This window comes from Lotus japonicus, chromosome 1 (assembly GCF_012489685.1).
Source record: "Lotus japonicus ecotype B-129 chromosome 1, LjGifu_v1.2".
Taxonomy (NCBI): domain Eukaryota; kingdom Viridiplantae; phylum Streptophyta; class Magnoliopsida; order Fabales; family Fabaceae; genus Lotus; species Lotus japonicus.
The window spans coordinates 116,192,086-116,202,327 of record NC_080041.1 but is presented as its reverse complement, the minus strand read 5'-3'; the positions used below and the strand labels follow the sequence as shown (position 1 = coordinate 116,202,327).

Genomic DNA, 10,242 nt, shown 5'->3' with positions numbered 1-10,242 from the left:
AAGCTTATGTGGAAGTGCCACTGGCGTCAGAATCAATTTTTCCTCTCCTCTCGGCTGTTTTTTTTATCTCATAGTGAAGCTTTGCTGTTGGGAGGCCTAGTTGTTGGAACGCTGGGATTGAGGTTGTGTGCTATTCCTTTGAGTTTTTTTGTTTTTTCCTCTGAGATGTAGAGGCATGTGCCTCCCTCTCTCCAGTGGCACTTCCACCTAAGTTTTCAAACACCGCATAAGCTTCTTTCGTTAAAAAATTGACGGTCGGACCAACTTTGTTCACAGAGTGTTAGGTGAGGGACGATTTTTGTAATTAAATTAGTTGAGGGACCAAAATCGTGGCTTTTATAAATGTCAGGGACCAAAGTTGCAATTAAGCCTAAAATTATTTTGAAAGATGAAGACATTAAATTTTAGATTTGAGATTACGGACAAATTTAACAATTTTTTAATCTATGTAGATTAGTTAAAAGGGAATTATAACAGACAAAAAATAGAAAGGTAGTTGTATAACTGTAATGGATGATCGACCATGACACATCAATCACAGTCCATAATAATTAAACATTTCAGACTCTGAAAATTGGTCAAAATAAAGTAAAGGGGGAGTTGTAGAATTGAGATAAAACGTGATTTTTAATGCGTTTTTCTGTGTACTCACCAATTTGAAACTTGTCAAGGCCTCATCCTAAAAGATCTTTATCTGCATTTCCTAGATAAAAAATTGCAAGTTTCAAAAAAAGAACTAGAAAAAAAATTGCAGATACAAACAACACATGTTTGGAAATCCTTATATAATTGATTCTAAAATTAATATGGAGAGAAATTTCTGTGAGTGCTTGGGAGTACCATAACTGATTCTGAGTAAAGACTTGCTCAGAGACAGGGAGAGGCCAACACATCTGAATGAAAAATGACACCCACTGTAACACCAAACCCTTTCTTGAATGCCAATAGTCATCATATCTCATATAAGATTATAAGCCATACTACACATCCAGTAGACCACTATAAAAAAGAAAAATGGAAAAAGAATCCACAAAACCAACCCATGCATGAATATAATAATTTCATTAACACAAGCATCATCCACTCCTTATTCTGTCCAGCCGGTCAACGCTCTTCCTTCCTTTTTCTAACTGATGGTCAACGCTCTTTCGAGACTTTTCATGGCAATCCACGCTTCTCCGAGACCTTTCCTTATGATCAAAGGACATTCTCAATTTCTCTAACATGTCACTACCATTACTATTGGACAAGCTCTTCAGCTTTTCTGTGCTCTTCCTTGGCTTTTCTCTACGATCCGTGCTCTTTCTACTCACTTCAAAAACATCTGTGCTCTTCCGAGGCTGCTCGTATTGGTCCGTGCTCCTTCGGAAACTGAACCGTTGTGATGGAGACTTCTCGACAGTTGCTATGAACTTCTTCAGATGCCTGATGTACTCCGGAAAGAGCTCCAAATCACAGTGGTTGCCTCCTTTGAGCCACAAGGGTTCATACTTCTCTTTACACAGTTCCCAGAGTTGCTTACCATGGGAACAATCTACAACTTCATCTGAAGTACCCTACATATTGATATAAAAGATGTGGTGGGTAACTGCTATTTATGAGATTAATTATAAGATGTATGGTTATGTAAATATGTTGACTAATTATCCATTGTGGTTTAAACTTCAAATGCTTTTACTAGATCCTAAGTGAATGGCAGTATGTTCAACAATCTTACACTGGTTAGAGAACATAACAGACGAGTATTGTAATATCGGAAAGGTGAAGAGTCCGAAAGTAGCAACTATTTTAACCATAAGAAGTCATTTACAATATGATTCCCTAAAAGGATGCCACTGCCTGCATTAGGAAAATAGACACAATCTCACTAATGACTGCATGTAGCAATCTTTTAGACCCTTGACAAGAAGTAGATATGCATAGCAACAGCCAACAGGGACAGAATCAGAAAAATGAAGTGTCTGTTTGTATTTATGTTCAAGTTGGCCTAAAACACATTCACTCCAATGACAAAGAGACATGGATTTGCCAAAAGCACATTCAGACTACCACGGAATGTGCGGAGAGAAATACAATGACTAATTAAATTATGTTGTTTAGAAATTGAGAGCACAGATACATCATTTGAATATCATTCTATTAACGAACTTTTTTTTCTCAGGGGTGACTGCCCCATTTTGGTTGAACCTAGTTCCCTCCCTGCAGACCAAGCAAGGTCCCAAGAGTACAAAACCATCAGCATTTCGCCCCAAAGCTTAGCTTCTACAATTATACTCTCTACCCAAATAAATTTTATCTATAGAGTAGCTTGTGACATACTGACTTGCTAATCATATAATTTAAAGGCCTAAAGAGCTTGTCCTAGGCATGAACATATAGAATCTTAACTCTAAATAATTAGGTGGATTATCCAAATAGAACTAAGTTTATACGTGCTCTCATTAGAGTGTTCTATCCTTCTTTCACCTTTTTGACAAGACAAACAAATACAAATTACTAAGTTCTTGGTAAACAGAATTATTTAAAATTAAAAATACTTCAAATATTTCAAATCTAGACCAAGGGTTCCAAGATACAAAACGAAATAACAAAGTAAAAAAAACAAGTCAGCAGTCATGTATCCTAGATAAAATACAGCAAACATAAAAATGCCACATGAATGCAACTAATCTAGAAGCTAAGCCTGTAGTAAAAGTATAGATGCAGTTACATAGCTTAACAAATATCTTTGAAGCATACTTACATGAATTACGAGAACAGGACAATTAACTAGGGGAATTTTGTCAATATTCTGCACATCAACACAAAGCAGCACCTCATTAGATTAAGGAATTCGCGTACATTATTAGAAATTAAAAAAAACAGTATACGACCTTATATATGTCAAACCAGTATGTACGCTTTACGGGATACATGACCCTTAAGCCAGAAAGTATGGGACTGTGCAGAACAACAGCTCTTAATTGAGGCAACCTAGCTGCAAGATCCAAAGTTGGGCCACTTCCAACAGATTGTCCATAAAGGATTACATCTTCCTGCTTTGCACCATAACTTTCTTCTAGACACTTGTATACTGCCTCAATATCTGAATATGTATTCTGCTCACTTGGCTACAGTTCAGGTAAAATAATGTTCATCAGCGTGGATTATAATTGTCATGAATCAATTATCCCAAAAGCTTAAGCTTTCGGGTAAAGAACACATGAATGTTTATATTATACTTCTAACAATAACTCTACCACACCATCCAAATTTATGTGTGATGCAACATGAACAAGCATTTCATATTTTTCACAAAATACAAACCTTTCCTGATGATTGCCCATATCCAGAATAGTCATACCTGCACAACATTACAGACTGGCGTGAGAGTTGAGACAAATAATTTTATACTCTAAATATATGCTGTGGAGATAAATATATACACTTCAAAACAATTTCTCTATAAAGGGTAGTCAAGTATCAACTTTGAGATCAATATTACTGAAGGAAATATTTTCCGTGTCTATTATTGATAATGAAATACCCTATATATACAACTTACCTAGTTGACTAACAATAAATATTAAACCCTAATTACAGGCGTAATTACAAAGAGAATAAATAATATCCTATTCTATCACACCCTCGCAGTCGAAGCGGGAGGTTCACCGACGCTGAGACTGGAACGAAAATCATCAAAAAGAAGCCGAGGTAGGCCCTTGGTAAAAATGTCCGCAATCTGATGACGGGAAGGAACATGAAGGACGCGAGCCTGGCCACGCGCGACCTTTTCCCGAACAAAATGGATATCCATCTCAATATGTTTGGTACGCTGATGGTGCACTGGATTCCCAGAGAGGTAGATAGCACTAACATTGTCACAGTGGACCAATGTTGCCTGAGAGAGAGGAAAATGAAGCTCCAGAAGTAAATTGCGGATCCAGCAGGACTCGGAGACAACATTAGCAACACCGCGATATTCAGCTTCAGCACTAGAGCGAGAGAGAGTGGGTTGCCGCTTGGAGGACCAAGATATGAGATTGTCACCGAGGAAAACACAATAACCAGAAGTGGAGCGTCTGGTGTCAGGACAGCCCCCCAGTCAGCATCAATGTAAGAAACAAGCTTTTCAACCGGGGAGGGATACAAATGTAGCCCATAAGTCAATGTGCCACGAACGTAGCGGAGAACCCGCTTGAGGGCAAGCATGTGCTCGGTGTGGGGTGCATGCATATGTAAGCAAACCTGCTGAACAGCATAGGAAATGTCAGGACGAGTAAATGTGAGGTACTGTAGGGCACCAGCAAGGCTCCGATATAGGGAGGCATCCTCACAAGGAGTCCCAGAGGAAGAACTGAGCTTCTGCTTGGTGTCAACCGGTGTAGCAGAAGGGTTGCATGAGGCCATGCCGGCGCGAGCAATAATCTCAGTAGCATAAGTACTCTGACTGAGGAAAAGGCCACCTGCATGTCTAGTGACAGCGATGCCAAGAAAGTAACTCAGAGGACCGAGATCCTTCATAGCAAACTCGGATGCAAGAAGTGCCATAAAGGATTTGCGGAGATCATGCGATGATGCAACCAGGATGATGTCATCAACATAGAGAAGTATGTAGGCAATATCAGAACCCTGCCGGAAGATGAAAAGAGAATGATCTGAAGTGCTGTGCCGGAATCCAATAGAGGAAACATAATCAGCAAATCGCTGATACCAAGCACGAGGCGCCTGTTTCAGACCATAAAGGGACTTCTTCAGACGGCAGACATAGTCCGGGTGGTGAGGGTCGCGGAAACCCAAAGGCTGATGCATGTAGACAGTCTCATGGAGATCACCATGCAGGAAAGCATTCTGGACATCCAACTGATGTATGGGCCAAGATCTGGAGAGAGCAATGCTGAGAACTGTCCGGATGGTAGCCGGTTTCACCACGGGGCTGAATGTCTCATCACAATCCACACCTGCAATTTGAGACCTGCCATCACCTACAAGACGAGCCTTATACCGCTCAAACAAACCATTAGACCGCTTTTTATGGCGAAAAATCCACATGCAACGAATAACATTAACATCACAAGGACGGGGAACCAACTCCCACGTATTATTTCTAATAAGAGCATTAAATTCAGACTGCATAGCGGACTTCCAATTTGGATCGGATAAGGCTTGTTTTGGGTTACGAGGCAAGGGTGAGATGGACGGGTCATCAATAGAGACCGAAAGACTAAAAGGCTTTTTAGGTTTGGAAATGTCGTGCATGCTACGGGTAGTCATGGTCCGTATGGGTGGTGCAGGAGGGACCGGAGGCAAGGGCAAAGGTGAGGGAGAAGCGGTAGGGGAGACGGGAGCCGATAAGGGAGGCGAAGAGTCAGTGGGACTCGACGGCTGGACCGGAGGGTCAGGTGGGCGGGAGGATACGGTTTGCCAATGGTGGATCAAGGAAGGAGGGAGGTCCTCGGTGAAACACTCATAAGAAGGGGCAGGAGTCAAGGATAGGTCAGCAAAGGGAAATCGGGTTTCATAAAAAATGACATGCCGCGATATTAAAATTTTTCTGTGTGACAAATCATAACATTTATAACCTCTGTGATTCATCGGATACCCTAGAAAAACACACGGAGTCGATCGTGGTTGCAATTTGTTTATTGTAGCGGAAGGAAATAGAGGAAAACATAGACAACCAAAGACACGTAAGTGGGAGTAGGAAGGGTCGCGATGATACAACAGCTGAGTAGGAGAATCATTCTGAAGAGTCTTGCGTGGCAAAATGTTCAGAAGATATGTTGCCATTTGAAGGGCATGATGCCAAAATGAAGGAGGAACTGACGAATGAGCGAGGAGGGTGCGGATCATGTTGTTAATGGTGCGAATTTTCCGTTCTGCTTTGCCGTTTTGAGAAGAAGTGTGAGGGCAAGAGAAGCGAAAAATAAGGCCATTAGCATCACAATACCGATGAAAGGATTCATTGTCATATTCACGTCCATTATCACATTGAAGACATTTAATATTTGCTGAAAATTGTGTTTTAATAAGTGTAGCAAGAGTAGTAAATATTTCATAAACCTGAGATTTCTTGCTAATCGGAAACGTCCATAAAAAATCAGTGTGATCATCCAAAAACAAAATGTAATAACGATGACCAGCAGTACTTAAAACAGGAGACGTCCATAAATCACTATGCAAAATATCAAATGGTCTCAAAGTAATAGTTGCAGATGAACTAAAAGGCAACCGGACATGTTTGCCTAAAACACAAGAGTCACAAACAGAACTAGAACGCGAAGGTTCACAAAAAATAAGTTTATTATTCCTAAGATGGTTTAAAGCTGAGGAAGCTGGATGACCAAGTCGATTGTGCCAGACACTAGAAGCAAGACCAGCAAAGGGAGAGGAACGAGTGACTGGGTAGAGGTCGCCGAGGCTGTTACATCTCAGGAGAGGCATCCCCGTCTTGAAGTCAGACACCGAGAATCCAAATGGATCAAAAGAAACAGAAACATTATTGTCAGTAGTGAGTTGTCGCACAGAAATTAAGTTTTTAATAATTCGCGGAGTGTGCAAGACATGATTGAGTGCTAAAGGTTTGTGAGGGGTAGGAATAGAAGTGTATCCTGAACCCTGAATTGGAATGCCCTGACCACTACCAACTATCAGTTTCTGATTTAAATGACTTAAATTAGAATAAGACGTGAGAGTACCTTGAGATGCCGCAGTATGGGACGAGGCGCCAGTGTCCATGTACCACGTGGTGTCTGGAGGAGTCAAGGACATGGTGTGCATGGCAGCAGCGATATCAGTGGGTGCTGGAGAAGCAGTAGCGGTGTAGGCCTGAGGACGCGGACCTAAAACGCCGGGTTGCTGCGGAACACCCATGGGACGCGACCACTGAGATGTGGGGTAAGGACAAGGAGGCATGCCCCAAGGGGAAGGAGCCCAACCAGGGGGAGGAGCCCAACCCCATGGATTCCAGGATGCCTGCGGTGGTGGGCGCCAGGGTGGAGGAGATGCAGCAGAGGAACCAGAGGAGCCAGATGATCCAGGATAACGGGAGCCACCTTTCTTCCTAGGTTTACCAGAACCACCCTGATAATTGCGATTTTGCCCTGACCCATAACGATGGTTGGAGTGGCCCTGATCGCTGCGGTAGGTGGGGCGCTGCTGAGAGGAGTCAACGGAGGCCGGTGGACGGGAAGCAGAGCAGTCTGAGAGGCCGGACCTGACATCCTGGCGAGACCAGATTCCTCTAGAATCAACATGGAGCGGACCTTGAGGAAAGGAGGCAAAGGCTCACTCTGACGGATCAGGGTGGCAACACCACGGAAAGGCTCAGTGAGACCAGAGACCAACTGGAGAACAAGACGATGATCACTAACAGGGGCACCAACATTCCTCAACTGATCAGAGATATGTTTCAGACGTTGACAATAGGCCGAAACATTAGGAAAATCCTCCATGCGAGTGGAGATGAAATCCTGGTCGAGGGCGACAGCACGGGAGTTCTGATTGTCCTCAAACATAGAAGCGATACGGTTCCAAGTAGCCATAGCAGTAGAACCTTTCTCCATAACAGTGGCGAGAAGGTCAAAGGAGATGGTGGAATAAATCCACTGTTTGACAGTAGAGTCAAGAGTGGCCCACCGGGCATAGGAAGTATCGGTGCGCGTAGGAGGCTCCATGCCAACTTGAGGAATGATGTGGTGGAGCACCTGAGTAGCGTGAGCATGAGTTTCAAACAACTCAGCCCACAAAGCATAATGATCCTTGTCGAGCTCGAGTTTGAAAGGGATGTTGTTTTTGATATTGGTGACAGCAAGTGCCGGATGAAAGTCGGGCTTGGTAGAGGAGGACGACTGCGCAGTGGGAGGCGGAACCATAGTGGTGTCGTCGGTTGGAGAGTCAGTGGTGGAGGCGGAGGTAGCCATAGAACCTGCAAAACAAATTAAAGTTTTTTTTTTTTTTTTTGTGAAGAGTTGCTGGCAGGTTCGGTTGGACCGGGTTTGAGGGAACCGGTCCGGTCTGGGCGAGCCGGTCTGACGAACTGGGAGGCCAAACAAAAAAAAAGGAAACACGGGCAGTAGAGGACGCGGGTCGGGTCCTCTTGATCCGGGCTGTGCACGGGTGGAAGCAGCCAAACAGGAGCAGCGACGGAGGGGATGGGCGCGGTTGGACGGCGCGAGGGACGGCGGAGGCCGGTCGCTGGCGGCGGGGCGTTCGAACGAGGGATCTGGGCACGGTAGTCCTGCTCTGAGAAACACGCAGGCACAAGAGGAGAGGAAGAACCTGTGCGGCGTGGGGAGGGTTCTTCGCAGGGATAGGAAGAACCGATGAGAGCAAGGGATACCGGCGGCGGCGCAGGAGAGAGGGGAGCGCGGCGGCGGCGGAGCGGCTGCAAGGAGGGAGAGAAAGACAGCGGCTGTGGAGGAGAATTAGGAAATAATAAAAAATTAGGTCAGACTAGAAGAGAGGATCTGAACCTGCTCAATGATACCATGAAGGAAATATTTTCCGTGTCTATTATTGATAATGAAATACCCTATATATACAACTTACCTAGTTGACTAACAATAAATATTAAACCCTAATTACAGGCGTAATTACAAAGAGAATAAATAATATCCTATTCTATCAATTCCAAAGTGATAACTATAACTATTTACCCCGCTTGGGTTGCTCTAATGTCATGATCATGAACTTGAAGTGCGAAAATAATTGTAGATGAATATATAAATAGAGCTATGAATATGATAGCAGTAAAAATCCTGAGAACAGCATGAATCCTACTTCTATGAAATCAAATAACACAATTCATTCACAGACAACTCCAACTGATCAGAATTTTCCTTCCTTCTAATCAAGTGCTCAATTTCAAAAATCAAATACAATTTATACAAATCATTTATAACAGAATACCCAAAAAAGAAACCATTTTGAGTTCACCTTACAATCCAGCTCACAAAATAGACTAAAACCCAGAAACCCAAAAGGAAAAAAAAACAATAATGTTATCTTCACACCTCTCTTTGAGGTGGAGAGAGGTGAAATGAAGAGAGAGATAGGAAGAAAAGAAACAGTAAGAGAGAGAAAGTATTAGATGTGATAGATGATAAGATGAGAGAGATAGAAATAAAAAGAGGTGGAAATGAAGTGTTTCAAAGATGAGATGTGTATATATCATTACCAAAAAAAAAAAAAAGCAAAATTTACAGAAACCCAGAAAGCAAAACAAGCAAAAGAACAATAACAAAGCAACAAAATAGAAAATTGCAGAACCCAAAATGCAAGAAGGGAAGAGAGATAAAAGAGGAAAGTGAACAAAAAAAAACAGAGTACCCCATGAGATTAACACGCAAGTGGATGCTGAGCTCGATGAAGAGCTCATACATCTGGCCCAGATCGGCGGCGTTGCCATGAGAGTAGAGCAGAGTGGAAGTAGCCATGGGGTGGCGAACATAAACCGCCACAATCTCGGTGCCACGGCGTGTCGGAAGCTTGAGAATTTCCACGTTCTCACGGTGAGGGAAAGGAGTGATGAGAAGAAGCTCAGTGAGTTCATCAGTGATGAGCTTGTAGGATGGTGGGTTTGGTGGGAAGAAGGCGAATTTGGCAGCCATGGATGAAGTTACTCCACCCATCACACACACACAGTTGAATTGTATTGAACTGTTGTTAGTCTCTGTTTCTAGTTTCTGTTGGTGAATGAATTCACAAAGTGAAGTGAAGTGAATTTGAGATCTTCTTCTTGTTGTTCTTGTTTCCAGAAGATTGCTAGGGAACTTTATGGATGGAAATGGAAAGATGGTGAGAGTGAAAGAGAGGTTGTTTCTTTGTTATGTTTTTCTTTAGTTGGCATTGCTTAAGGTGCTTGCTTCAAATCAAAATGTGGATTAATTAAGATTAAAGATGAGAGAGAGAGGGAGATTTAAATAGCTTTATTGTCACTTGGGCCATGCTGCATATATAAACGCATGGCTCTCACATCATTTCTCAGCAATGAATTTGTTTGATTTTTGAATTGTGTTATTAATTAATCAAAACATGTTCTAATCAAATGTTAGTGCCCAAGAAGTTTTTTTAGCTTTTAATCCTCACTTAATTTGAATATATCATTTTTGTCACCCTAATGTGACTCACATAAGTTTTAACGAATAAATAAGAGAGTCTTGAAATGAGTGTTACTAGCACTCTCTTGAATTTTAACATAGGTGTGTCAAAGGTGAAGTGCATGTCTGGTTTTAGGTTGAACCAAACTGAAAGCTGATAGTA

General features: G+C 42.4%; 1 protein-coding gene across 1 annotated transcript; it reads right to left on the bottom strand.

Moving 5' to 3' along the window:
- Positions 1-770: 770 nt before the first annotated feature.
- LOC130729617 (uncharacterized) lies at positions 771-9,909 on the bottom strand. The gene is made up of 5 exons (XM_057581425.1): positions 9,310-9,909; positions 3,307-3,343; positions 2,874-3,110; positions 2,744-2,791; positions 771-1,556 (listed from the first exon to the last, which is right to left on the bottom strand). Exons 1-5 carry the CDS (start codon positions 9,609-9,611, stop codon positions 1,077-1,079), a joined length of 1,104 nt encoding a protein of 367 aa, XP_057437408.1. The 5' UTR covers positions 9,612-9,909; the 3' UTR covers positions 771-1,076.
- Positions 9,910-10,242: the final 333 nt, after the last annotated feature.

Coding starts and splice junctions, on each gene's coding strand:
- LOC130729617 (XM_057581425.1), bottom strand. CDS start 9,611: ATGGGTGGAGTAACTTCATCCATGGCTGCCAAATTCGCCTTCTTCCCA. Junction 3,344..9,309: donor TTGCGTGTTAATCTCATGGG/GTACTCTGTTTT, acceptor AATGTTGTGCAG/GTATGACTATTCTGGATATG. Junction 1,557..2,743: donor GTCCTGTTCTCGTAATTCAT/GTAAGTATGCTT, acceptor ATCAATATGTAG/GGTACTTCAGATGAAGTTGT.